Source organism: Vicugna pacos, chromosome 24 (assembly GCF_048564905.1).
Source record: "Vicugna pacos chromosome 24, VicPac4, whole genome shotgun sequence".
Lineage (NCBI taxonomy): Eukaryota > Metazoa > Chordata > Mammalia > Artiodactyla > Camelidae > Vicugna > Vicugna pacos.
In genome coordinates this window covers 5282811-5310421 of record NC_133010.1, presented here as the reverse complement: position 1 = coordinate 5310421, position 27611 = coordinate 5282811, and the positions used below count along the sequence as shown (strand labels likewise).

Here is a 27611-nt window from a genome sequence, read left to right as displayed (position 1 = left end):
GACACAGTTAAACAATGAAAAATATCTTGTATAATTGAATATAGATATCATTTTTCAATGGAAAAGGAAGACAGATGGCATTATTAAAAGTTTCAATAAGTAGATTTCCAAAGATGAGGATGTATTTTAGACCCAGAAACCAAAACAGAAAGTCCTTCGCAGAAGGAGGCTACACACACTTGTTCAGACACTACAATGTATCACAGAAACTTTTCGTCAATTATAAAATCTTCACTGTCTCATGAGAAAGATTGCTTGTACCAGTAACCTCTCTTTTCATACACATTTAAGAGTAGATGTCATACAATTTGTCCTTGAAATGTTCATATTTTTCAGAGAAGCTAGGATATACTGTACTAACAAATTCACACTCATCTCAACGGCTTACATGACAATCTCACTCAAAGTTCACATCCAGCGCAAGAACTCTACATATGTACCCAGGGATCCAGACTCACAGACTCCACAAACATTCGCTGTACCATTTGAAACACATGCTGTTTTCCCCTTAGAGTTTATCTCAGTGTTAAATAAACAGGGATTTATAAATATTCACAGAAATGACAAAATGTATGAGAGATCAAGCAATAAATTATCCAGATAAATCTGATGTTCCCTTACTGCTTACAGTACAATTTACTCTAAGCCTAGCGATAGATCTTTTAGACTGATGGAAGAACTAACCTGATTCTGCCTGTCTTCTTTAAGCAGTTAAGGTAATTACTGATGACTTAGTTTTCTGGGTTTTTTTTCAAAGGCGTTTTTGTATATAGATCTTTTTACAGAGATGAATAAAAACCTCATTAATCTGAAGAATAAAAGAGAATGACTTCTATCAAAATATTTCTAGTTTTTATGAGGCCTACAGATTTTCTCTATCATTATTAACCACATAATGAAATAATTCTGCCATACTGACCACAGCAAGGTTTGTACAACTCACATAGTTGGTATACACCTTGGATACAACAGGAAAATTTATAAGCAAATCAGTTATACTATACAATATTAACTCAACCCCATATCATTTGCAGGACTGTTCTAAGAAATCACATTTCATAAAAAGGGTAAGTATGACGTCTGCTGACCTCAGAGGAATTAAACAGAGGAACAGTATCCCCACAGCCTTAGCCAACTCATTCTCAGTTATATACCTCAGTTTCAGGTGGCTCTGTTTAGGGGATACAATTATGTATTCAAGGGTGATTAAATCCATCTATTTCTTGGGCTGATAGGGTGAAAAGCTATAGTTTAGGGGAACATTTTTTCCAAATATTTTTCTAATAAAATTATATATATTAAGTAAATATACTTAAAAGAAACAAATATGCATACACACAGAGAAAAAAGCAGTATATATACTGATTAGCCATAACTTCCTTCTCAAGTTTAATGCAAAAGCACTATTGAAGCAATGCTTACAAAACACAAATTCTTAATTTAAAATGTAAATCTTACACAAATATTTGAGCTGCATATTACTTGAAATATATGGGCTATAGGTTATTATTGTTACGTACAGCTCAGAATCCTTTATAATTCTTATCACTATGTATATGTAAATATAAATTTAGTTACTGGAAGTTATCCCTTGTTGAGAATAGTTTCTCAGTTGTACCTTATCTGAAAAAGGATAAGATTCTTTCAGTATACTTGAAGATGGCTAGATTCAGAAAGAATCACTCACATTAGCCAAACTTAAATAAGATGAATGAATTACCCAGAAAGTCAACTTCCTGAATGTAAATGAGAAACATGACTATTAAAAAGACTGGATCATTCATACTTTTCCCAGGAGTTAAAAAAGTAATGTCATATTATGTTTTTCAGTATTCCCTAGACATAGTATATGACACCATGTTCATAGTCTAGACTGCAATAAGGCCATTTAGCATATTTTCCTCAATTTTAGTTGATAAAAACATATTTGGGATTTTAAAGTAAATTTGTAGCTATAATTTAAAACTAAATTATGTATATAGTGAATTAGGGAAATGAATATTAAATTGTAAATTGCAATTTTTTGTTTGCTTCTTTGAAAATATGAACATGAGTGCAAAGAATGACATGTAATTGTGTCATTCTCTTGATTATTCATCACTTAAAATAACCTTCCAAATTGTGTATTTCTCATATTTTAAAACATATTTAGAGGTTCACCAGATTTTTTTTAAGCACAAAGTAAGCTGAAGGATGTCCATTAATAAGGAACTCTATTACATCCATACACACACAAAATACATATTTATTGAACTACCAGGTATTAGTCATAATTACTGGCACGGAGTGACAGTTTTGAATAAAACCAAGTGTATACTTTCAAGCAGTGCACATTTTATTAGAGAAGATAGGAAATAAACAAGAGAAAGTAAAATAACTTGAGATGCAATGTTAAGTTCCATTCTCTTTATGAAGGGAATAAAGTGGGAGAAGGTCAGTGGAGAAAGATAACTGTGGAAAGGGTTACTTTTTTTAATACCAACAGTGGTCAAGAAATGTCTTTCTATTAACATGACATTTAATGGAGACAAGAAGAAACTGAAAAAATTAAACATGCAGCTAGCTAGGGAAAAGGTAAAAGAGAATGATCATAAATGGTTTTCAATGATAGAAAAAGTACATCATTAAATGGATGTATAATAAATTATTTGACAGTGTTGTTACATAAAAATATGGATATTTAAAGTGCTTCTATTTTCCCAACAAAAAGAATGGATCATGACCATTTTCAAAATACTCATCTATGATTATTTCCTCAAACTAGATTTTGAGAAGTGGAATATGAAAAGTTATTATTACCTCATCAATGGGAAAAAATTAAAAATTTTCAAAAATGGTTGAAAAGAAAATTTAAACAATTTACACTTTCACTACCATTGTTTGGCTCTTCATCTTACTGAATTTTAGCCAGTGTTGACTGTTACTGAAGGCTATTATTTTCTGCCTTAAGTGGTGTTCATATGAAAAGAAAAAATGGAAAATACTGTATTTTTTGTCTGATTTCTAATCATATTACTTGGTTTACTTCTGTGAGTTATTTCTGTTTCAAAATTTTTCACAGTGATTATTTATATAGTAAAAAAACAAAACAAAACAAAAAAAAACACTTGGCTTTTGCAGGAAGGTGGCCAAGACAGCAGAGCAGGAAAACCCTCAACTCACATCCTCCCACAGCCACCACATAAGGCACAGCCTTACAGCCAATGGGACCTGGAGCCAGCCCCACCTACCAGCCCAAAGTGGTCAGCCTGGTCCCAACAGAAAAGTACATTCAGCCTATACAGGCGGCACTCCTAGACATATGACCAGAGGGGAGTGTGCTACTGGGCCCCACTGGACATCTCCTACATAAGGTCACTTCTCTGATACTGGGAAATGTGACCGGCCTACTTAACACACAGAAATAATCACAGAAAATTGGGCAAAATGAAGAGATAAGGGAGTATGTTCTAAATAATAAAAATTAAAAAGACAAATCTCAGAAAAACAACTAGATGAAGTGGAGATAGGCAATACACCTCATGAAGAGTTCAAGGCAATGATCACCAAGAGGCTCAGCAAACTCGAGGGATGAATGGATGAGCCCAGTGAGAATGTCAACAACAACAGAAAACATAAAGAAGAACCAAGCAGAGCTGAAGAATACAGTAACTGAAATAAAAGATTCAGAGGAACAGATCAGTGATTTGGAACACAGAGTGGAAATTACCCAAGCTGAACAGAAAAAAGAAAAGAAAAGTATTTTAAAAAATGAGGATAGCTTGATACCACTTGGACAACATCAAATGTAGTAACATCCATATTATATGGGTCCCAAAAGGAGTAGAGAGAAAGACGGAACAGAGAACTATTTGAAGAGATAACAGCTGTTAAATTCCCTAACCTGGGGAAGGAAACAGATATCCAAGTACAGGAAGCCACTGCCATAACATGGACGAACCTAGAGTGTATTATCTTAAGTCAAGTAAGTCAGAGAAAGACAAATACCATATGATTATATTCTACTTATATGCGGAATCTAAAAAACAAAACAAATGAACAAATATAGGAAAACAGAAGCAGAAAACAAACAGACGGTTGCCAGAGGGGAGGGAGTTGTGGGGAGAAAAGAAATAGGTAAGTGAGAATAAGAAGTACAAACTTCCAGTTACAAATTAAATGAATCATGGGTATGAAATGTACAGTGTAGGGAATACAGTCATTAATTATGCAACATCTCTCTATAGTGACAAATGTTAATTAGACTTATTGTAATGATCATTCTGACATACGTAGACACAGCAAAAACTATGTTGCGCATTGGGAACTAACATAGTGTTGTAAGTCATTTAATTTCAAAGACAAAGTCATAGAAAAAGAGATCAGATTTGTGGTTCCCAGAGGCAAGGGTGGAGAGAAGGGCAACAGATGAAGATAGGAGAAAGACACAAACATCCAGCTCTGAGATAAGGAAGTTCTAGGGATATCGTGTATAAGTCGATAAATATAATTAACGGTGCTTTATGTTATACATGAAGTTTTTAGGAGAGCAAATCTTAAGAATTCTCATCAGAAGGAATGTATTTCTTATATTTAATTTTGTGTCTATATGAGATGTTGGATGTTCACTAAACCTACTATGGTAATCATTTCATGCTGTACATAATCAAATCATTATGCTGTATACCTGAAACTTATATAGAACTGTATGCCAATTATACTTCAATAAAACTGAAACAAAAAGGAAAAAATTGTAATATGGGAGAAGAGTAGGTGATTCTTTGATTACTGATTATTATGATATTGATGACATTGTGATGAAAATATCTTTCATCTGTTCATTCTAGCCAAGCCTGTGTTGAGTTACACTTAGGATTTTATTCTTAGTAAGTAAAAATACTACATAGGTAAAGAGACTAGTTTTAGTCTTCCAGGAGTGAGAACAATATCTATCTGTTCACAGGAACTAAAGATGTTTTCAAATGACTAATACACATATTGATTTATAACACCAGCTACCCTGGGTGTTAAAAGATACAACACTTGCTGAGATGTTCATGCATTTCACTTTCTTTTGGTGCTTAAAGAAATGAACATTTTTAATATTCACTTTTGCCAATAAATTTAAGTATCTTAATTCAGATTATGCTTTTCCATTAGAAGAGTTTTATAACTTGATTTACTTGTATCTTTTATTAAACCATATGTGGAGGTACTGTCAAAAGTTACCTTGGTACTCCTCAAACTGTGTTGAATGCTTTCTGGTTTCCTAGGTATTAGACTTAATATGATTATTTTAGTTTGATTAGAACACTCATTGCCTTAGGAATCATCCATATCTTTTTGCTGCTCATCATAATTAAAATTAATCAGATCCTTCCTTTTTATGGTCTCAAGGTTTATTATAAAATATGCTAGAGGTATGGGATTCTCTATGGGAGAAACTCTCATTATTACAATTCTCCCACTTTGGGAAGATGAAATATATTTTTAGGAGCAACTGAGACTTTCCAATTAATAAAAAGAGCAATAATAAAACTCATGTGGCTTTGGTGTCAATCTTGAGCTTAAGTTCAGGATCCCTAGGCAAATATTATAGACAGAAATTTCTTACATGTTGATAATTTATATATCAAAGTAACATATATTCAAATTTACTGTATAAAAATATAAATACTTATTTAACCAAATGAGACTGTTTCAATGGATTTCTGGAATTGGAAGCCCTTATTAGATAATACACAATTTAGGATGCAAAAACACTTTAAACTAGTGCTAATTATTCAGCGTAACTGAAGAGACTTTGATCTTTCTAAAGACAATTTATGTTTTGAAAAATTAAGGCCATGCTAGAGAATGCATAACACACTTAGCAACTGTAGAATTTTTATATATTATTATGCAAAGTACGATAGAAAATATGCAGAACTCACCTTGCTGTGCTTCCAGCTAGTCATTTCTTACCACTAAATCATGGAAGAAATCCTTACAAACTGGACACTAAGTTTATTTTCTGTCCCATCCCCATTGCAGACTCTTTTTTTTTCTTATTTTATAGTTAAAATTCTTTACTCCTAAACCACTTTCCCCATTTTTGCTGTTTAGTTTGTTCCATGATTGCCTATGGCATATGGGAGAAAGCAACAAATCTAGAGTATTAATTTGTTCAAATTTTGCCAAAGAGAATAATATTGAAATCTTTCTGAAGTTTTTATGTTTCCGTGCATATTGAAGGTCATTAGAAAGGCTCTGAATTTCACAACTTAAAGTAGTACCAGTAGGCTTTGTTACATTGTGTAGAAATCTTTTCCTTTCAGAATGTCTGCTATATGAACCAAACTCATTCAGGGAAATCATAACAATGCTACAAATAATAATTAACATCTACTGAAAGCTTCAGAATAGCTAAGCAAAAGTATTAGCTTTTTCACTTCACACCCTCATCCTCTACAGTTTAGTATTATGTTTAATTCAATTTTATACATGAGAAAAGTTAGATATAGAGAGATTAAGTGGCTCATCCATGTCTCTCAAACCCACGCCATTCATTGAGTTTAAAACCTGCTCAAACAGTCATTATGCCATACAATACCTTTAAACAAAATCTTAAAATTAGGGACAGAGTAGACTGTTCTAGGAGAACATTTTTGAGATGTTAGATAATGTTTTGTCTATATTTTCTTCTAGGACGTTTACTGTATCTTGTCTTATGTTTAAGTCTTTGATCCATTTTATTTCTTGCATAGAAATAAAAGCAAGAATAAACAAATGGGACATAATATAACTTACAAGCTTCTGCACAGCATTGGAAACCATAAGAAAAACAAAAAGACAACCTACGGAATGGGAGAAAATTTTTGCAAATGAAACCAACAAAGGCTTGATCTCCAGAATATATAAGCAGCTCATACGACTAAATAAGAAAAAAACAAACAACCCAATCCAAAAATGGGCAGAAGACGTAAACAAGCAATTCTCCAAGGAAGACATACAAATGATCAAAAAGCACATGAAAAAATGCTCAATATCACTAATTATCAGAGAAATGCAAATCAAAACTACAATGAGGTTATCACCTCACACCAGTCAGAATGGCCATCATTCAAAAATCCACAAATGACAAATGCTGGAGAGGCTGTGGAGAAAGAGGAACCTTCCTACACTGCTGGTGGGAATGCAGTTTGATGCAGCCACTGTGGAAAACAGTATGGAGATTCGTCAAAAGACTAGGAATAGACTTACCGTATGGCCCAGGAATCCCACTCCTGGGCACATATCCAGAAGGAACCCTACTTCAGGATGACACCTGCACCCCAATATTCATAGCAGCACATTTACAATAGTCAAGATGTGAAAACAACCTAAATGTCCATCAACGGATGACTGGATAAAGAAGAGGTGGTATATTTATACAATGGAATACTACTCAGCCATAAAAACTGACAACATAACACCATTTGCAGCAACATGGATGCCCCTGGAGAATGTCATCCTAAGTGAAGTAAGCCAGAAAGAGAAAGAAAAATACCATATGAGATCGCTCATATGTGGAAGCTGAAAAAAACAAAAAAACAAAGCATAAATACAAAAGAGAAACAGACTCATAGACATAGAATACAAACTTGTGGTTGCCAAGGGGGCAGAGGGTGGGAAGGGATAGACGGGATTTCAAAATTGTACAGATAAACAAGATTATACTGTATAGCACAGGGAAATACACACAAGATCTTATGGTAGCTCACAGAGAAAAAAATGTGACAAGGAATATATATATGTACATGTATAACTGAAAAATTGTGCTCTACACTGGAATTTTGACACAACATTGTAAAATAATTATAAACCAATAAAAAATGTTAAAAAAATTAGAGACAGAAATTATATAGCTCCTCTTTGTTTTGGCTGTCACATTTGGAAATGCCATTTCAATACCTTGACCTTGCCTGCTCCATAGATCTTGCCCTCTATTCTGCTTCAACCATTTACTAGAAGACTACAGTAGAGATGTCTATACCCATAATTACATCTTCACTGCAAGCATCGCACTCTTCAACCAGCACTACTTAACTTCACCGCTTACTCCTGCTAGTATCCTGTCTGCAAAATCATTTGACCCTCTGGGACTAAGAGTACATTTACTATATCAATCTTTCATTATTGCTTAACTGATCCATATCCTCAATTCCCTCCCATCCAAGTGAAAATCCCACAGTCCATTGTTACATTATTCCCCTCACTGTATCCTCACCTCCTATGTCACTGTCTACTTCCAACACATCTACCTGGCAAAACCTCAGAACCACTTAATCTCCACCCTCTTCCTATTCTTCACCTGTACGTTTATTGCTTTGGATAAGTACCTGAACTGAGGTAATAAAACCAAAACCCTACACTAAACAAAAATGTATGCCACAACATGCCAACTACCCTCACTGAAAACTGATAAACACTTCAACTTGTTCTAAGTGCTGCCCAGTCCCCATTCTATATTTTCCCAGCCTACAAATTCACAGGAATGTTTCACACCTTCTTATCTGTGTTCAAATTTCACACATTTTTCCACTTTCAGCTGTGAATCTTGCAACTCTATGTTCACAGTACCGTCCTTGTTCTCCATTGCAACTTCGACAATATTTTCTCCCTTCTCTCCCGTTACTGCTTCACAGAGTATGTTCACTTTTGCAATAAACACTAGCTTTTTCCATTTACTGACGAATCTCTCCAGCCCCTCTAAGTATGCATAATTTTTTTCACCTCAATTCTTTTCTCTGGATCCAATATTCATTTAGCTACTACATCACTTTTTCTGCTCCCCTTCCAACTCCTCTCTTCCCACTCCTGCATCAGCCATTTGAAGCAGACTCTTAATTCACAACTTAACCATTCTTGTCTAAGTTACTAATGGTCTCAACATTGTAAAATATAGTTGTCTATTCTCAGTCTTCATCTTACCTGGTCAGCAGCAACTAACACAATTGACTACCTGATTTTTTAAAAATCTGTCTAGGGGAGATTCCACTCTGATTTTATTTGTATTTGATTAATCATGCTCCTCAGTGCATTCTGCTAGTTCCTTCATATCTCTTGATCTTCAAATGTTGGAATTCCCTGGGGTTTTAAGTTTTAGACCTCTTGTCTCCTTGACTTCACCCAATTCACTCTTCAGTAATGATATACAGTCTTAATGGCTTTAAAAATAATTTACACACAGACAACTTCCCCAGAGAAGGTCTCCAGCTGTAACTCTTCACTTTGTTTTATATAAATATATCTATGCTTTCAGTTCTCCACTTGTGTATTTAATTGGCCTCTTGTAGCTAACATACAAAAATCTAAATTCTCATTCTTTTTATCCAAACTTACTCTTCCAGTCTCTTCCTCTGTAGTTTAAGTTCTTTGCTGTGGGGCAAACAAACAATGTTGAAGTCTCTTGACTCTTCCTATTTCTCACACTCTACAGCCAACCTTTCAAAATAAGTCTGCTTTTGAAATAAATCTGTAACATAACATCATGCTACTTCTATTGCTTCCATCCATGTGTTCAAGCTACCATCATATCCCCACTACCTATTCTCAATATTACCATCATATTGATATTTATTTCAATTGAAATATAGTTGATTTGCAATATGTGTCAGTTGCAGGCACACAGCATAGTTATTCAATATGTTTATAAATTATATTTCCTTTAAAGTTATTACAAAATAATGGCTATATTACCCTGTGCTGTCTGATATATACTTGTTGCCTCACAGTCACATTGATATTTTTACAACATGTCTATCAAACTGCCCAATATCCTCTAAGGAGTTTTTGTGTAATGGTAAAATAAAGATAAATACAGTGAGATATAATGCCCTACATAAGCAGGACACTATCTGTCATAGATTAATTACTACCATTCTCTTCCTGGCATACTCTTCCCTATCCAAACTTCTTTACAATATCAATATAATAAGGATGCTGTTACCACAGGGTCTCTGCATTTGCTGTCCTCTCATCCTTGAATGCTCTTTCTTCTTATATCCATGACTCATTCATTGCCTCATCTTTTGTACTTTTCTGATTAAATATCAGTATATTAGCAAAGCCTTTAAAACTGGCTCCACTCTTCATTGTTTATTTTTTTTCTTTACAGGACTCTTAACCAGCTAACATACTGTATATTTTACTTTTCGTTAGTTTACTGTCTATCTCCTTCATAAAGATGTGTACTGTGATGGCAGGAAATGTTGAAAGTTTTTTATTTTTATATTCTGTCACTAGAAAAATGCTGCTAAAATAGAAAGGCACCACACATTGTTGAATTAATTAAGAACAAAATAGATAGGTGCCTTGTTACATATCCAGATTAATACAGTATGGTAATTTCAGAGAATCATCAATAAATACAACAAAAACAAACAAGAAATGAGTACTGGGGAAACCCGCACAGATAAAATGGAATAAAGAGCAAAAAAAGATGGCTTAGCTTGCAGATACCCACTGTGTTCCCCATGTCCAAAGCCCAACACACACAACCTTGGGAGTTACTTAAGAGAAAGAAGAGAACAACAACAAGAAAACAAACAAATAAAAACCAACCAACCAACAACAACAACAAACGGAGGTATGTGCTGGAAGGTATAGTAGGCTATATTCCTTAAAGATCAATTACTCAACTCTGGTATGAAATACCACCAGAAATTCTGTGAAAAATATTTCAACTCAATGTGCCATGCTTAGCTTTTCAATTAATTTCAATGAATTTTTATAATACTCCAAGATAGGCTGAGAAGATTTCTTCTAATATATCTTTAAAATCAATCAATCAATCAGTCTTACAGTGGGAGAGTATCAAGAAGCTTTTAACAATGTAGTAGCCAATTACACTGGTGCTAAGTACTTCCAGTTGTAATCCATCCCTGGTGTATGGTAAGATTATAAATCCTGTCTCCTTTCTGGCTGAGTACAGTTACCAGTGCTACTTCTGATCAGTATGTTGTTATCAGATACATGCCACTTCTGGGCCAATATTTAATTCCTAGTAGAAGACTCTCCAGAATGGTATTTTCTTTCTGGCATGCTGATCAGCAATGTTTGAGACTGATGGGTGCTTCAGTAATAATCTGGGTTTCTTCCTATGATGAACATGTGTCCAATACCCACTCTGCACTAACCTGCAGTGCAAGTGGCATAATCGAGTGAAAAAATACACATCTATACCTGTATCTCCACATTTCTATTCTGAATGATACAAAGAGGAAGCCAAGGAAACAACCATGTCTCTTAATACAGATACAGCTACCCTTTTTAAAAAACTAGTGCAGGTGATATCATTCTTTAATGATACTTATTCTTAGATAATCATTCAAACTATATTTTCAAATCAACTGGGCTTTTCCCTATTGTAACAGTTATATGTTGCTGTATAAACAAAATGTAGCAACTTAAAGCAGCAAAATATCTTACCGTGTCTGTGGGTTGGAAATTCAGGAGTAGCTGAACTGAGTCCTCTGTCTCTGGGCTGCAATTAAGGGCTGTGGTCATGTCAAGATTTGACTTGGGGGAAGATCCACTTCTAAGAGTATTTTTGAAGGCCTCAGGTTCTTGCTGGCTCTTGGCAAGAGTCATCTGTTCCTTGCCTCATGGGCCTCCCAGGAGAGCAGCCCATAGCACGGCTTCCCTTCAAAGCAAGAAAGATCATGAGAGAGGGTAAGAAAAAAGACACAGATTGTATAACCCAATCTCTAATGTGACATATTTTTGTTGTGCTGTATTTGTTGTATCAATAATCAGGTCTAGTCCACAGTCCAGAAGAGGAGATTCACACAAAGCGGTAAATATCAGGAAGTGGAAATCATCAGGGGCCATTTCAGAGGCTGCCTACCACATCATTACTAGATCCTTTCCTGCCTCTGACCCACTCCTTCGGTCAATCAGCACTTAATCGATTTTAAGAAGATAACTGGAAGCATATCATATATTACCTGTGTTTTTAAACCCACTGGTTTTAAACAGTTAAACCCAATATTCCAAACTTAAAAGAAAATGTACTCTCTTGACCTTAAGAAATGTAAAGTAATAAATATAAACCATCTACAGCTTGAACATTCTATAAGAATATTCCTATACCTATATCTTAAATATGATCTATAAGAATTTGCATGGTAGATGGTACTCTTTAGAGACTAATACCTGCCAACAAACCTGCAATTGCTTATTTCTTCCCCTCAAATCAAGTTATCTAATTTACCAATGTTGAAACACTTGTTATGGACCCACTGTTATAAGTTCTATGACATCTGAGTCAATATCCTTCTGTTTTACAAGCTCTGTTTTTCTATCCTAATTTTAGTATAAAGTCCCTCAGTTGTAAATTTCTACTATTCAGGGGGAAAATGAGGAAATTATATAAACTAAAAATAGACAAAGGGAAGAGTGCAAAGAGACCGCTTCGTAGCAATTAGAACTCTGAGACATACAGTAATTACTTCAAAATTGAAATGATTGATATATAGATATCTCTAACAATTCTACTGATGAGTTAAAAATAAAAACCTGTGCCTAATTCAGTTGTGGAGTACCATTACTTCTTATACCACTCCTTGGGCATCAGTAATTACTCCTAGGACCCCAGATAATGTTCTCTGAGTCATCCCTTCTGAGCACTGTGGCCTCATGCCCAGTTTCCTATCAAAGTATCAATACATAGAAAATTCACAACTCCTTCAAAGTCCAAGCATTAGAAATTTCAAAAATCTTTTAGTAGGTTTTTCAGTTATATTCAGAAAACAAAAAATCCCTAACCTTTAGACAACCTGGAAAGTTCTGACAATCTCCCCAGTCACATTTTGTATCACTGCTCTCCCTATTCCTATGATAGAGACACACTAACCTTTGTTTCTCTTCCCCATGGTCACTTATGTACCCTCACAATTTTAAATATCTTGAGAAAAGAGTGAGCAAATCATTTACATTTTACATATCTACATGATAGATACTACAGAGACCGCATCATGGTAATGAACCTCTTAGCCACAGAGCGTATATTTCTAAACTAAAAGGGGTTTATAAACACATACACATGAATGCACACACAGAGAGGGTACAAGGAAGCTTCTTTCCCAGATTAAGCTTGAGTTTTTAATACAGACACGTGTATATACATACATGATGGGCATTAAAAAATTCAAGCATAATCAGAGAAAGAAGTTTCCTTGTATCCTAAAAATATCAACTTGTAGTTGAAGTGAACAGAAAAGTTACTCACTTTTTCCTTATGAAAATTATAAGATTAATTACAATTGTTCTCTTATGAAAGTTTTTCTGCTAATTGGCATTGGATACTTCACAAGCCAGCTGTCACCTAATTACAGAACCTGAAAATATTTTAGGATGTTTTACTCTGAAATGAACACTCCACACAAAAATAAATGAAACTGCTGTTATTTTTAAACTCCAAAAGCCTGCAGTTTCATTTCTTATTTGGTTCCATTTTTTTAAAAAGGGGAGGGTCTAAAATAAGAAGAAAATAGAGTATAAATGACAGATGAGAATGAAAAAATTCAGTTTGGGGGGGAGAAAAATGACCTTGAGGTTTTGGGTGAATAAATAATGTTCTTAATGTTAATTTCCCACATGGTGCTCACTGGTTTCATTTAACCATGTGTAACTCTTGAACCTGGCATGTGAAGCAAAACACTAGTTTGCCTGAAAACAAACCACCTATATTTATCTTCACGTCAGTTAACTCTGGAATAACAACAATATTTCATTACATTCTCAGAGTTTTGCACTTGTCATTTAATAAAAGTAGATTTAGATTTTCCTCCAAAATAAGAAACAGAAATATTGTTAGTATGGTGGACTACAATAACTTGTATATTGTCTCAAAACTTAGCTGTGTGTAGCTTTTACAAATGTAAGTCACCATATGTAAGAAAAAAGCTGTTACTTACAAAACATTAAACTTACAATACTGAAAACTTTGTCATAACATATATTTCAATATCCATAAAGCAATCACAGAGCAAAACAGATTCTCTTCAGTGTTGGTGTCTTGAATGGATTAGCACTGATTTGTTATAACAGAATAAAATAAACTACAGACTAATAAAGATAAATAATTTCTGGTATAGCTCAGGTGTTGGCTGTATTTTTGTTTTTGGATTTGGCTGAAAAATTGAGGGAATGGAATATGTTTCTTTACACATAAGGTAGCAAATCATTTAACCATCTCTGCTTTTATGATTCTTTTATCTACTGGGACATTGTAAGTCTCTCGCCCCAATCCTTCCCTGCAGGCCCTCTTAGTCCTCACCTGTCATTTTAGAGATTCACTTGGGTGCTTATCTCTCAGAATCACCCATTTTATTTTCTGTTATATTCCAAATTCTGTTCTTTTTGTAACAGAACATTTTAGCCATCTATTTGTTACACTGCTCCCTTGAAAGCTGTGCCCTACGAGCCTTATATTTTATAGTCAAAAACCATTATCAAAGTATTTTCAAAAGCAAATGTCATGAATTCTCAAGGTAAATTACAACTCTCTCTTAAGACAGAAGTGGTTTCATTCAAATAAATTATTTAGCAAATCCTCTTGTATTTCTATTATTTTATAATTAATAAATTTTATATTTTAGTACATTTTCAGACCTACATAATTGACCAGACGGTCAATTGCACAAAATTCCACATATCCAACCCCCACATCCAGTTTCCCCTATTATTAACATCTTGCATTAGTGTTATATAGTTGTTAGAAATAAAGAATCAATATTGATACATTATTATTAAGTATAATCCATAATTTACATTACATTAAAATACATTATTAAATATTATACATAATTTACATTAAAGTTTCACTCTTTGTATTTATAGTTCTATGAGTTTTGGCAAACTGCCATGTATCTACAGTTACAGCTTCACACAGAATAGTTTCCCATCTTAAAACTTCCCTGTGCTTCACCTGCTCATCCTTTCCAAAGGGGAGCAAAATATACCACTCCAAAAAACGGCACTTTTGGCATACTGAATATTTTGAACTGGTTATTTTTAAGAAACAGCAGACATAGGAGCTCTGAAAACTGAGTAGAATTTCCCTTTTGTAAGAGATATTTACATTGTAAGGGAAATCTCCATTTATAAGACTTTCTCATTTTCTGTACCAGGAAGAGAAGGGTGACTATATATCTCTAGAAACTCTTATCAGCAGAGAAGCCAACAACTTAAATTTGCATAATACCCTTACCTTTGTTTCTTGTGATTTTCCTAGTAACCTCTTGTAACTGGCTTCCCCTCACCCCTAACATCTTCGTTTGTCTTTTGCTTGAGATGGTATTCAATGTGGTGACTTGGGACATTTGGGAGAGTTCTTCAGTTTTCGTGGGTAAATCCCACGTATGCAGGAGGTATATACATGTTACTGAATTTCTGTTTGTTTTCGCCTATTACTCTTTTACTACAGAGAGTGTCTCAGCCAAGAACCTAGAAGGAGAGAGGGAAAAGTATTTTTCCTCTCCTACTATTCCCTCCTTCCAGAAAACACCTGGCAACCACTCATCTTTTTACTGTTTCTATAGTTTTGCTTTCTCCATCATGCTATACAGTTAAACACATTCATTATTGTAGTCTTCTCAGACTGACTTCTTTCACTCCAGAGTATGCATTTAATGCTCTTCCAGGTCTTATTGTGACTTGATAGCTCATTCTTTTTTATTACTGAATAATATGCCACTATGGATGTACATAGTTTATCCCTTCACCTATTGAAAGGCATCTTGGTTGTTTTCAGTTTTGAATAATCATGAGTAAGACTGTGATAAACATTTATGTGCAGATAACTGTGTAAAAGTACATTTTCTTCTCACTTGGTTAAGTACCTTAAGTGGCCTGTTAATGGGTGAGAAACCTAACTTCACTAATGCTTTGCTCCAAGATGTAAAATTACTCCTTGTCACAAAAAGAAATTTGACTTTTCCTGTGTGTGTGTGTGTAAGAGAGAGAAAGTACTGACTGACTAGCAATATAATCTGAAAATGTAATACAATTCCCCATGATCCTCTGTCTATATAAAAGAGACAAAGTAGGACTGAAAGGAGAAGATTATATATTATTATACAAGTACCAAGAAGCAGCAGGACTCCGACGCCGAGAAGCTGAAGGCGGGCGGCTCCGACGCGGAGGACGACGACGAGTACAACCGGCCCCTGGGCCCCAACTCGGACGACGAGAAGATCACGCGGCTGCTCAAGAAGCACAAACCCTCGAACTCGGCGCTGGTCGGCCCGGGCGGCGGCGGCGGCGGCGGCGAAGTCCCTCCGGGAAGCGCGGCGCTGACCGAGCGGCTGCCGCGGAGCTTCGTGCCGAATGCGGCGGCGGCAGCGGTGCGGCCCCGAGATGGTTCGCGGGCGGCTCGGCTCTGGGGCTCTCCCGGGCGGCGGCGGCGGCGGCGGCGGCGGCGGCGGCGCTGGTCGGCCCGGGCGGCGGCGGCGGCGGCGGCGGCGGCGGCGCTGGTCGGCCCGGGCGGCGGCGGCGGCGGCGCTGGTCGGCCCGGGCGGCGGCGGCGGCGGCGGCGAAGTCCCTCCGGGAAGCGCGGCGCTGACCGAGCGGCTGCCGCGGAGCTTCGTGCCGAATGCGGCGGCGGCAGCGGTGCGGCCCCGAGATGGTTCGCGGGCGGCTCGGCTCTGGGGCTCTCCCGGGCGGCGGCGGCGGCGGCGGCGGCGGCGCTGGTCGGCCCGGGCGGCGGCGGCGGCGGCGGCGGCGGCGCTGGTCGGCCCGGGCGGCGGCGGCGGCGGCGGCGGCGGCGCTGGTCGGCCCGGGCGGCGGCGGCGGCGGCGCTGGTCGGCCCGGGCGGCGGCGGCGGCGGCAGCGAAGTCCCTCCGGGAAGCGCGGCGCTGACCGAGCGGCTGCCGCGGAGCTTCGTGCCGAATGCGGCGGCGGCAGCGGTGCGGCCCCGAGATGGTTCGCGGGCGGCTCGGCTCTGGGGCTCTCCCGGGCGGCGGCGGCGGCGGCGGCGGCGGCGGCGGCGCTGGTCGGCCCGGGCGGCGGCGGCGGCGGCGGCGGCGGCGCTGGTCGGCCCGGGCGGCGGCGGCGGCGGCGGTGGCGGCGGCGGCGCTGGTCGGCCCGGGCGGCGGCGGCGGCGGCGGCGGCGGCGGCGGCGGCGGCGGCGGCGGCGGCGGCGGCGCTGGTCGGCCCGGGCGGCGGCGGCGGCGGCGGCGCGGGGGACGCCTTGTGAGGACGCGGCGGCGAGGCCGCACAACCAGGGTACGGGATGCAGGCCGGCGCCCCACGCCAGCCGCCCGCGCCGGACGGAGTGTGTATATACATTTTTACAGAGTAAGTTATAAAGCGGCCCGGCTCCGGCTCGGCGTGCAGGGACCCTGGCCGCGCCCGCGTCCCTGTCCCCGGCACGTTGGCGGGGGCGTCGGCCCAGGGCCGACGCTGCTGCTGAGCGTCCTGGGAGGAATCACTTTGTATAATCAATAAATTATTGAACACGACAAAAAAAAAAAGCGTCGGAGTCCGGCTTCTTCTTGGTACTTTTATAATAATATATAATCTTCTACTTTCAGACCTACTGAACTCTATATATCTTTACAAAATCAAGTTACCTGGGAGTTATTCAATATCTAAAAACTAAATGAATACTTAACTATCGTCACTAGATTACGCAATAACCCCTACTTGTTTTATTGTCTAATGTAAAAGGCTTCTGTCATTTGCTAAATTTCAGACTGACTCAATTTCCTCATAATTAACAGATTACACCATAAGAAATTGGTTTTTATGTAGGAAAAAAATGGTTCAATGTTCAAAATTTCATTTGGATCAACCTAAATACAATGTAATTAAAATAATGGTCTCTCTTGAGTAATTTTGGCAACCTCTTCATGATAGAGAATTTTTGTAAAATGTAATAATAATTATCATATATAATAATTAATTATTATTAACTGGGCCCCAATTTAATTTGTGGTAAAACTCTGTAAAAGGAAATCATCTTAAAAAGAATTACTACTTATGACCCATCAATTCCAATCCTTTTGTCACTTACCAGCTCTGTGATCTCCAGCCAGGTGGTTAAGTCTTCTGTGCTTCAGATTTCTTTTCTGTAAAATAGGGATAATAATTGTAACTATTTCATAACGTTATAATGATTAAACAAACTAAATAATTTAATATTTGTAAAGCTTTTAAAACAGAGCATCTAGCACAGTAAGTGCTAAACGCATTTGGATAAATAAAACATAAATGTAAATAAAATGAGTAAAGAAAATTTTATTGGCTCTTGGGAAATGGTGAACATTTACCAACAAAGTACTAACTGAAATCTTTGAGCTAAGAGATGGTGGTGGCTGGACTGGTAAAGCTTCTTGTCCAATCCCTCTGGTATCTCCTGAGTTAAATGATCATCCATTAGAGGTTTCTATTTTCCAAATTTATTTTAATCAAAAGAGAGCCTCTCATTCCCAGTTTTGGGTTTGGCACAGTTACTCAAGTATCATGTAACCTCTGGTGCATTATGAATCTGTATGGATTTCTGGCAACTTGCCTGATGTTAGTCAAAACTTCTGATAATTCATGGGAGAGACTCAGTGAAAGTGAACTGTCCTAACATTATACAGAAAGGTAGAAGGGGATGTTATGCTAAACGTGGAAATGAAATTGTCAGATTTCAGTGGTAACACATCTCTCTCTCACCCCATCCCACACACACATCATGTTCCTGCTCTTAATTTGCTGATGCACACAAAAATAAGTCACAGATATATTTATATTTCACAGTAAATATTCCAATTGTTTTGGCATCAAGATAAATAGACCAATGGAACAGAATAGAGCGCCTAGACTTAAATCCATATATGTATGGTCATCCGATCTTCAACAGGAGTACCAAGACTACAAACACACAAACACACACACACAAAAGGATAGTCTCTTTAACAAATAGTGCTGGGAAAATTAGATTTCTAAATGCAAAAAAGTGAAATTAGACCCTTATACACAAAAGCAAACTCAGAAAGGATTAAAAACGTAAATGTAAGAACTAAAGTCATAAAACTTCTAGAAGAAAACGTAGAGAAAAATCTTGAGATCGGTCTTGGCAATGACTTCATGGATATAACTTCAAAAGCAAAGGCAACAACAACAAATAAACAAGGGGGACTAAATTAAACTAAAACCTTCTGCACAGTAAAGGAAATAATCAACAGAATATAAAGAAATTGGAAAAAAAATTTGCAAACCATGTATCTGATAAGGGGTTAATTTCCAAAATATATAAGGAATTGCCATAACTCAGTAACAATAACAACAGCAAAAACATAAAAAATTAATAGCCCAACTCAAATATGGGTTAAAGACTTGAAAAGACATTTTTCTAAGAATACAGACAATTGGCCAACAGACATGTGGAAAGACTCTCAACATCTCTAATCATTAGCAAATGCAAATCAAAACCACAGTGAGTATTGCCTCACACCTCTTAGGACAGCTATTATCAAAAAACGAAAGACAAGTGTTACAAAGGTTGTAGAGAAATTAGAACTCTTGTACTCGAGTGGTGGGAATTCAAAATGGTACAACTGCTATGGAAAATAGTACGGATGTTCTTTAAAAAGTTAAAAATAGAACTATGATATGGTCTAGCAATTCCACTTTTGAGTGTTTACAGAAAATAATTGAAATCAGAATCTCAAAGAGAAATCATCACTCCTACGTTCAACGCAACTAGTCTTAGTAGCCAGATCAGATATCAAGGATGATCAGATACTGTAGAGGGTTCTTGCTAAATTGAGAGAAAAATTTCTACTAAAACTGGATTTTACAAGGAACGGCACAGATGAGCCTAGAAGGTTCAGGAGTCTGAAAGTTTGATCACGCAAAGAATTTTTTTTTTCATCAGCGAAATCTGTACTTTAAATAATGACATCTGGAATTAGCTATGTCTACAATTTTGACAATGGGAAGGAAGCAAAATATAAAGCATCAATGAAGTAATCTTGATTTAGGTTCAAGTGAGTAAAAAGGTGCTGCAAAACAAGATTATGTAGTAGATGTAATTATTTATCTAAATAAAAATATTGGGAAGAAACAAAAAGTCTTTCTCTATCCATAATGCAGGGGATACAAATTGATTTCCCTAGAACCAATATAAAAATCAATTCACTAACAGGGAAAATCTAGTGTGTTTTTCTGTGGGAAGAGTTAGAGCAAATTTATTTCGTCTGTGACCTGTTTCTCTCATATTATGGGATGGCTGGCCTTTATTTAACTATTTTTTCAAATGCTATTGTCTTGTTTGTTGGCTTCAGGATGGTTTATTGGTATCACAAAATGAGTAAGAAAGACATTCTTTGTAAGTTTGTTTTGATGATATTATTACTTAAGTATTTCAAATAATTTATCACTGAATACCATGTCCTATTTATTTACATTTTTATTTACATTTTTTAGTGTCTTTAATAACTAGAGGACCACACATTGTTTACTACTTTCTTGCATTTGTCAAGTTATGTATTTTCAAGAAATATCCCCATTCATCAAAATTTTTGAGTTTATTGTTAGTTATACATAATGTATTTTATTATTCTAATAATAAAAATATATGGTGGTAATTACTTTTTAAATTCTCAGTATTGGCAATTTATATTCCTTTCTTTTATTCCTACGACTTATTAAAGGATTAACAATTTTATTTAATTTTCAAAGAATTTACATTTTGGTTTGCTGATCTCTCTGTATATTTTTTAATTTTGATTTCTGATTTTCTCTCAATTATTTCCTTTCTTCTACTTGTATGTATGTATGTTAGAAACACATATTTTTAGAGTATAAATTAAAGCACTGCTTTAGTTCCCCCACAATAGTTATTTTTCATATTTCCATTTTCTTCAGTTTGGAATACTTTCAAATTTTGTTTTATTTCTCCTTTAACCTATGGGTTATTTAGAAGCATACTGCTTGCTTGCGTAATGGATTTTCTATTATTTAATTCTAGCTTAGTCTCATTGTTGTCAAAGAACATTTTTTTTTATATTTTATTCTAGCTTTTGAAATTTGTTAAGCCTTGCTTTTATTCACCAGTACATGACTCATTTTGGAAAAAGTGTTTCAAGTGCATTTGAAAATACTTTTCATTGTGGAGGTGTTGGTTGATGTGCTTTATCTGTCATTTTGTTCAAGTTTGTTTTTCATGTTGTTCAATTTGTATTTTTTATTTTTAGTCTACATGGCCTATCACTTACTAAGAGAAATTTACTTTAAGTTTCCAAATATGACTATGAATTTATATTTTTGTCCTTTTATTTCTGTCAGTTTTACTTTATATATTTTAAACCATGTTAATGCATATACATTTGGTGTTATTACATAAGGAAGTTTAACTTGGTGCTTTGTTATGAAATGTTCCTCTTTAACTTCAGTAATGTTTTTTGTCTGAAATTCTACTTATAGGATGTTGGTATTACTAAATTAGCTTTATCATTTTTGAAGTCTTCTTATTCTTTTACTTTTAACATTTCTTTTTTATAATATTGAAGATAGATCATGAGGAAATCATGCTCCTGGATGAAATCTGACTTATTCCTTTTGCATTTTTTCCCTAATTCTCAACCTAATTCACATAATTTTTATATGAAAAATAATATACAAAAATAACATTTGTTTAATAATGTATTTTTAAAGACTGAAAACATTATTGGCTTTTTATGTAACATTAAGAATTTACTTCACCTACAGATCATTGCTCAAATAAACTTTCATAATACTGTTAAAATTTAATCATTCTATCAAATAATACAAAGCTTAAGTAATCCACCTTGCCATTTAAAAATTTTAAAAGGGGTGAAGTGAATTTAGAAATTATTTTTATTTTTTATTTTTAATTCGTGTTTGAAAAGGATTGCCAAAGATGAATTGAGGGAAAAATGCATAATTGACGTAATACAAATGTGACAGATTGATAGGGAAATAAAGTAACTGAACAGTTCAGGGAATATGAAAGCTTTTAAGGTGGAATGTTTATGACTTAGACAACTTGAATACGAATGAAGTTGACAAGCACGACCTTTTACTAGTTTCTTCTTTAATGCTAAGAATAAAACACTTTGCAGAAGCATGTCATGATTGGCCTTACTACTCACAATATAATAATGCAATATTTTAAATGAAAAGCTGAAATAAATTAGAAGCTGTTTACTTTGTGAAAAAGAATATGAAAAATGCGCTCTTCAACCGTTTTCACAAATAAAGTAAAACACCTTTTCGTCATCTCATGTTTCAAGTGACTTGACATTTAGCAGTTTAAATGCAATTGGCACTAAATATTAAGAATTAATCAAAGAAAATTCAGATCAAATATTTGTATTTCATACTTTAAAGGAAAAATGTTAACAGCACTATAATTATTTCCTTTACCTGCTTATGACCAGAAGAGTTAGTTCTTCATAGTGGAATTCTGACTATGTCCAACTATTTGTTATTCAATCTCTCTCACACATGGAAAAGGGAGACAAATATAAAACTACAAGAAATACTGATTTGTTTCAAATATAGTTTTAAAAATATTTTTCATGGTCTTAGTTTTATATTACACTGGTTAATAAGGCTTTGAATTTGAGAGACTCCTAGCTAGACCTGAATGAAAATCTTAGCTCAGCCACAAACAAGTTTAGTGAAATTAGGGATTTTATATAAAGATCAATTATTCTCAGTTTTCTTATACATAAATGGGAATGATACTATGTAATGGGAATGATATACTTTATGAATTCCTCTACTGTGATGGTTACTTTAAGTGTCAATTTGATTAAACTATTGCCCTAGAAATTTAATCAAGCACTAATCTTGTATTTTTTCAATGTGGTTAACATTTACAATCAACTGACTTTAAATAAAAAAGACAATTTTTTTGTAACTTTTTTCTGGTTTTGGTATCAGGGTAATGTTGGCCTCATAGAATGAATTTGGAGTGTTTCCTCCTCTTCAATTGCTTAGAAGAGTTTAAGAAGGACAAGTATTAATTCTTTATATGTTTGGTAGAAATCACCTGTGAAGCGGCTCAGTCCTGCACTTTTGCTTGCTGGGAGATTTTTGATGAAACATTCAGTTTCACTACTAGAGATCAGTCTGTTCCAATGTCTATTTATTCCTGACTCAGTCTTGAAAAATTGCGTATTTCTAGAAATTTATTAATTTCTTCTAGGTTGTCCAATTTGTTGCCATGTAACTGTAGTATTCTCTTATGATTTTTTTTTGTATCTCTGAGGTATCATTTGTTATTCCTCCTCTTTCATTTCTTATTTTGCTTATTTGGAACCTCTTTTTCTTGATGAATCTGGTTAAGGCTTATCAATTTTGTTTCTCTTTTCAAAAGAACAGCTCTTGGTTTCATTAATCTTTTCTATTTTCTTTGTCTCTATTTTATTTATTTCCTCTCTCATCTTTATTACTTCCTTCTGACTTTGTGCTTTTTTTGTTCTTTTTTGCTAATTCTTGTAGATGGTAGGTTTATTTCTGCTTTTAGTTAATTGTTCTTTATCCTGTTTTCCTGAGGAAACTTGCCAGAGATTTATCAACTTAACTAGAAGTCAAAAAAAAAATCTTCAGGATTATTTTATTCTTGTCATTGTATTTCTTTTTTTTTTTTCAAATATATATACAAATCAGTATCATGGCTATGTAAATATTAAATATGTAAATATTTATGACATAATTAAATGCAGTAATGGACTTTTTTAAAAGTACTGTGATGCTTTTTTTTTTTTTTTTTACATTTTTATTGTCATTGTATTTCTTTGTCATTACTTTCTAATTCTTCTCTTATCTACTTCTTTGTACTTTTGGTATATTATGATTTTCGTCTATACTTTTTAGTTATAGACTTTATCTTGCAATTACTCTCTCCCTCCCTTCTCTTTCTCTCTCTTCCTATTAATCATTATTTCTTTGCTTTTGGGTATTACATCCATCCACTGCATTTCTAATTTTGGTTACTATGCATTTTAGCTGTGGAAATTCCTAGTTCCTTTTTTTTCATGAATATATAGTTGATTTACAATGTTGTGTTAGTTTCAAGTGTACAGCAAAGTGATTCAGTTATGTATGTTCATATATATATGAATATATATATATTCTTTCTCAGATTCTTTTCCACTATAGGCTATTGCAAGGTATTGAATATAGGTCCCTGTGCTATACAGTAAGTCCTTGTTATATATCTATTTTATATGTGTTAATCACAAACTTCTAATTTATCCCTCCCTCATTTCCCCGTAGGTAATCAGTTTGTTTTCTATGTCTGTGAGTTGTAAGTTCACTTATAACATTTTGTTTTAGATTCCACATGTAAGTGATATATGAAATCTATCTTTCTTTGTCTTACTTTCTTCACTTAATATGATAATCTTTAGGTCCATGCATGTTGTTGCAAATGACATTATTTCATTCATCTTTATGGCTGAGTAACATTCCTATGTATATATATACCATATCTTCTTTATCCAGTTATCTGTTGATTGACATTTAGGCTGTTTCTGGAAGTTCCTAGTTTTCTGTCACATATTTAATTTTTTATATTTCTAAAATATAAAATATAGTTATTTTATACATAAGTATGATGACTCCATTATCTAGAGCTTCTGTGAATCTATTTTTATTCTCTATAATTTTCTTTGCTTTTGGTCATGTTTTTAATTTGCCTCTGGCTGGTTATTTTTTATTGAGCACTAAATATCCATGAAAATTTCAAGAATAATTTGAGGTACAATATATCATATTAATCTTTGAGAAACTTACCTTTCCATCTGCCCTGTGTTTGAAGAACAGCAGATCTGCACTTTGTCCAATTTCAATAATTAAGATTATTTGATCAAATGGGTTAACCAAGGGTTCCCTTCCGTTGTGTTCTGGACACAAATTTCTGCTGCCTTAGCCCACAATGATGTTAAAACTTTAGCTCAGCTTCCTAATCTACACATGTGCCTCAAAAAAAATAAAATAAGATTTACAAAACAAGGCTAAAATTTAAAAAAATACTCACACACACATATATATATAAATTTGAATCACTTTGCTGTAGACATGAAACATTGTAAATCAACTATACTTAACTAAAAAATTAAAATCAAAATTAAAATTTTTTAAGTAAAAACACAGGGCAAAGGGGCATCAACTGCTAGTCTCAAAGCATTGGACTTCTACCTTGTCCAGACCTGGCCTGTATTTCTCCACTATTGTATTAGGTACCTAGTGCCTTTAAACATATGTGCTACATACTTTTTCAAGTGGATGGTTGGCCCAAATTATGTAGTCTACCATTACTCAAAGCCTGTATATTGCCTTTGACTATCCAAAGAAATCTTTAACTACCTGAGAACATGGTTACACTGTAACATGTTTGGAAAATTTAGCATTCCATTTAAATAACTATGAATAGTTTACCACTACCTTCTCTTTGAAACATTTTCTTCACATGGCTATTAGACCGTTCCATTTCTCTCCTGATTATCCTCCTACTTCAATGTCTTCTACACAGGCTTCTTTAATAGTTTCTCTTTATTTCCTTAGCATTCCAATTTCCCAGGGCTCTGCCTCTTGACTTTTCTTTTACGTTTATAACCATTTACTTGATGAGCTCAATCAGTCACATGGCTTTATCTACATGCTATGTTTATGTATTTTTGCACATTTCAAATTTATACCTCTAGTCAGAATTCTCCTCTGAGTTCTGAGATCAAATTACCTACTATATATTTCTAAACTTATCCAATTTCCTTCTTAACAGAAACCCAACATGCCTTGAACTGAACTACTGTTCTTCTCTATCCTTAAACCTGCTTTTCGCACAATCTTTTTCTTCTCAGTTAATGAAAACTCCATCTCCGAGTGAAAACCTTAGCAACACGATCAACACCAGTCTCTCTGACAGCTTACATGTGCTGTTTGTGTACATCGTTTTGCCTCTGTTTCAGAAAAATAAAACATCTAGTCCCTTCTTACAATGTCCACTGCTATTTACCTTGTACAAGCCACCATCATTTCTAACCTGGATTAATGAATTAGGCTTCAATGCTTCAGTCTATTCTCAGCACAACAGCCAGAGTAATCATATCACTCTTTAAAATACTTCAGAGGCTTCCTCTGACACTTACGGTATGTGTCAAAGTATTTTCAATCACCTACCTCCCTGATCTCAAGTGCTATTTGTCCTCTTTTTCTAAGCCTCAGCTTCTTTTATTTCATCAAACATTCAACTTGTTTCTAATTCAAACACAGTATCTAATGAATGAAATTCATGAAGATTAAGAAAAATAATGCATATCTAAGTATCTGACACAACTGCTAGCAAGTAGTAGACAATGATTTCTTGCTGTTCTTTCCCTTTTTTTCTACATTATATTTAAAGGGATCATATTTAGGTCACAGAAGGACACACTATTTTAAGGATATATATCTCTATATTCTTGATTCTGCCTTCCTAAATGCTTTATCTTGAGTTACTCTATAAAATATTGATTAACTTTCTAAAACTGTATGATTTTTGATACTATCTTTTTAACTGAATTAGTTTCCAGCAAAAAAAATTAATACTTCCTGTGATTTACAAACTTAGCACATAAACGTGTTAGGCTCTCCACTGTATCTATTTTGTCCTCATTCAATGTTCCTATTAAAAACAAAAAAAACTAGTAGCGAGATTGCTGTTATAGAATTTGTGATTTCAACTAAGTACCATTTTTTTCAATCCATCTGTAAATATTAAGAGACAGTTATTCATTGATTTGTCCTTGTACAAAGTCCATTAGCTGCCCATGTTTGACCATTAAAAGGGTTTTCTCCAAAGAAGAATATTAGGTAACCATTATGATTATCTCAGCAATATAACAAATTACTACCTATGTGAACTTTTAGTCATCGACGGTGGCCTTCCAGATTTTACGGACTATACAAGAATTTCACAAGATTATTTGGGCAGGAGTTTTACAAAAGAAACCTTTGAAAGGTCTTAGGTTAAATTTCACCTAATATTTGATTATTGTGTCATTGGTATTACACAAATAATAGCAGATGAAGTACTTTTCTTTTTTCTAAGTATAGTTGATTCACAATGTTAGTTTCTGGTGTACAGCATGATTCAGTTATATACATAGATTCTTTTTCGTTATAGGTTATAAGGTATTGAATGTAGTTCCCTGTGCTACATATAGTAGAACCTTGTTTATCTATTCTATATATAGTAGTTTATATATGCTAATCCCAAACTCCTAATTTACCCTTCTCCCTTTCCCCTAAGGTACTTTCTTAGAGTAAACCTCAACTGTATCTCAGAAGAACTATTTCAGTGTGTTCTTTATACTTTATTAATAAATGTTTTACTACCCACAGCATTTGAAAAGTATATTAATAAAATACATTTTTCCTTTAAATAATATATCCAAAACGTCAAAGGAAAAATGTATAGCATATTTTTTACTATACAGATTTGTGAATGAAAAATATTGCCAGCCATATCAGTAAACGAATAATTCTGCGGCTTTCAAGTTATCAGCCACTACTGCCACCCCAGACTGTGAGCAGAGGGAACTCAGGATGCTGACAAGCAGGCAGCCTGGTCTCTGCAACCACGCTCAACAGCGTACCCGAGG

The 27611-nt window shown here is 35.3% G+C and overlaps 1 protein-coding gene across 1 annotated transcript in view; it reads right to left on the bottom strand.

The window, feature by feature from the left end:
* Window positions 1-27611, bottom strand: part of LOC140688980 (uncharacterized) — a 125888-nt gene that overhangs the window by 87253 nt on the left and 11024 nt on the right. Inside the window, exons 3-4 of the mRNA XM_072948972.1 lie at window positions 18020-18074; window positions 11431-11644 (exon numbers count right to left, since the gene is read on the bottom strand). Of these exons, the coding sequence (XP_072805073.1) occupies window positions 11431-11592 (162 nt within the window). The 5' untranslated portion in view covers window positions 11593-11644; window positions 18020-18074. The remainder of the gene's footprint in view (window positions 1-11430; window positions 11645-18019; window positions 18075-27611) is intronic.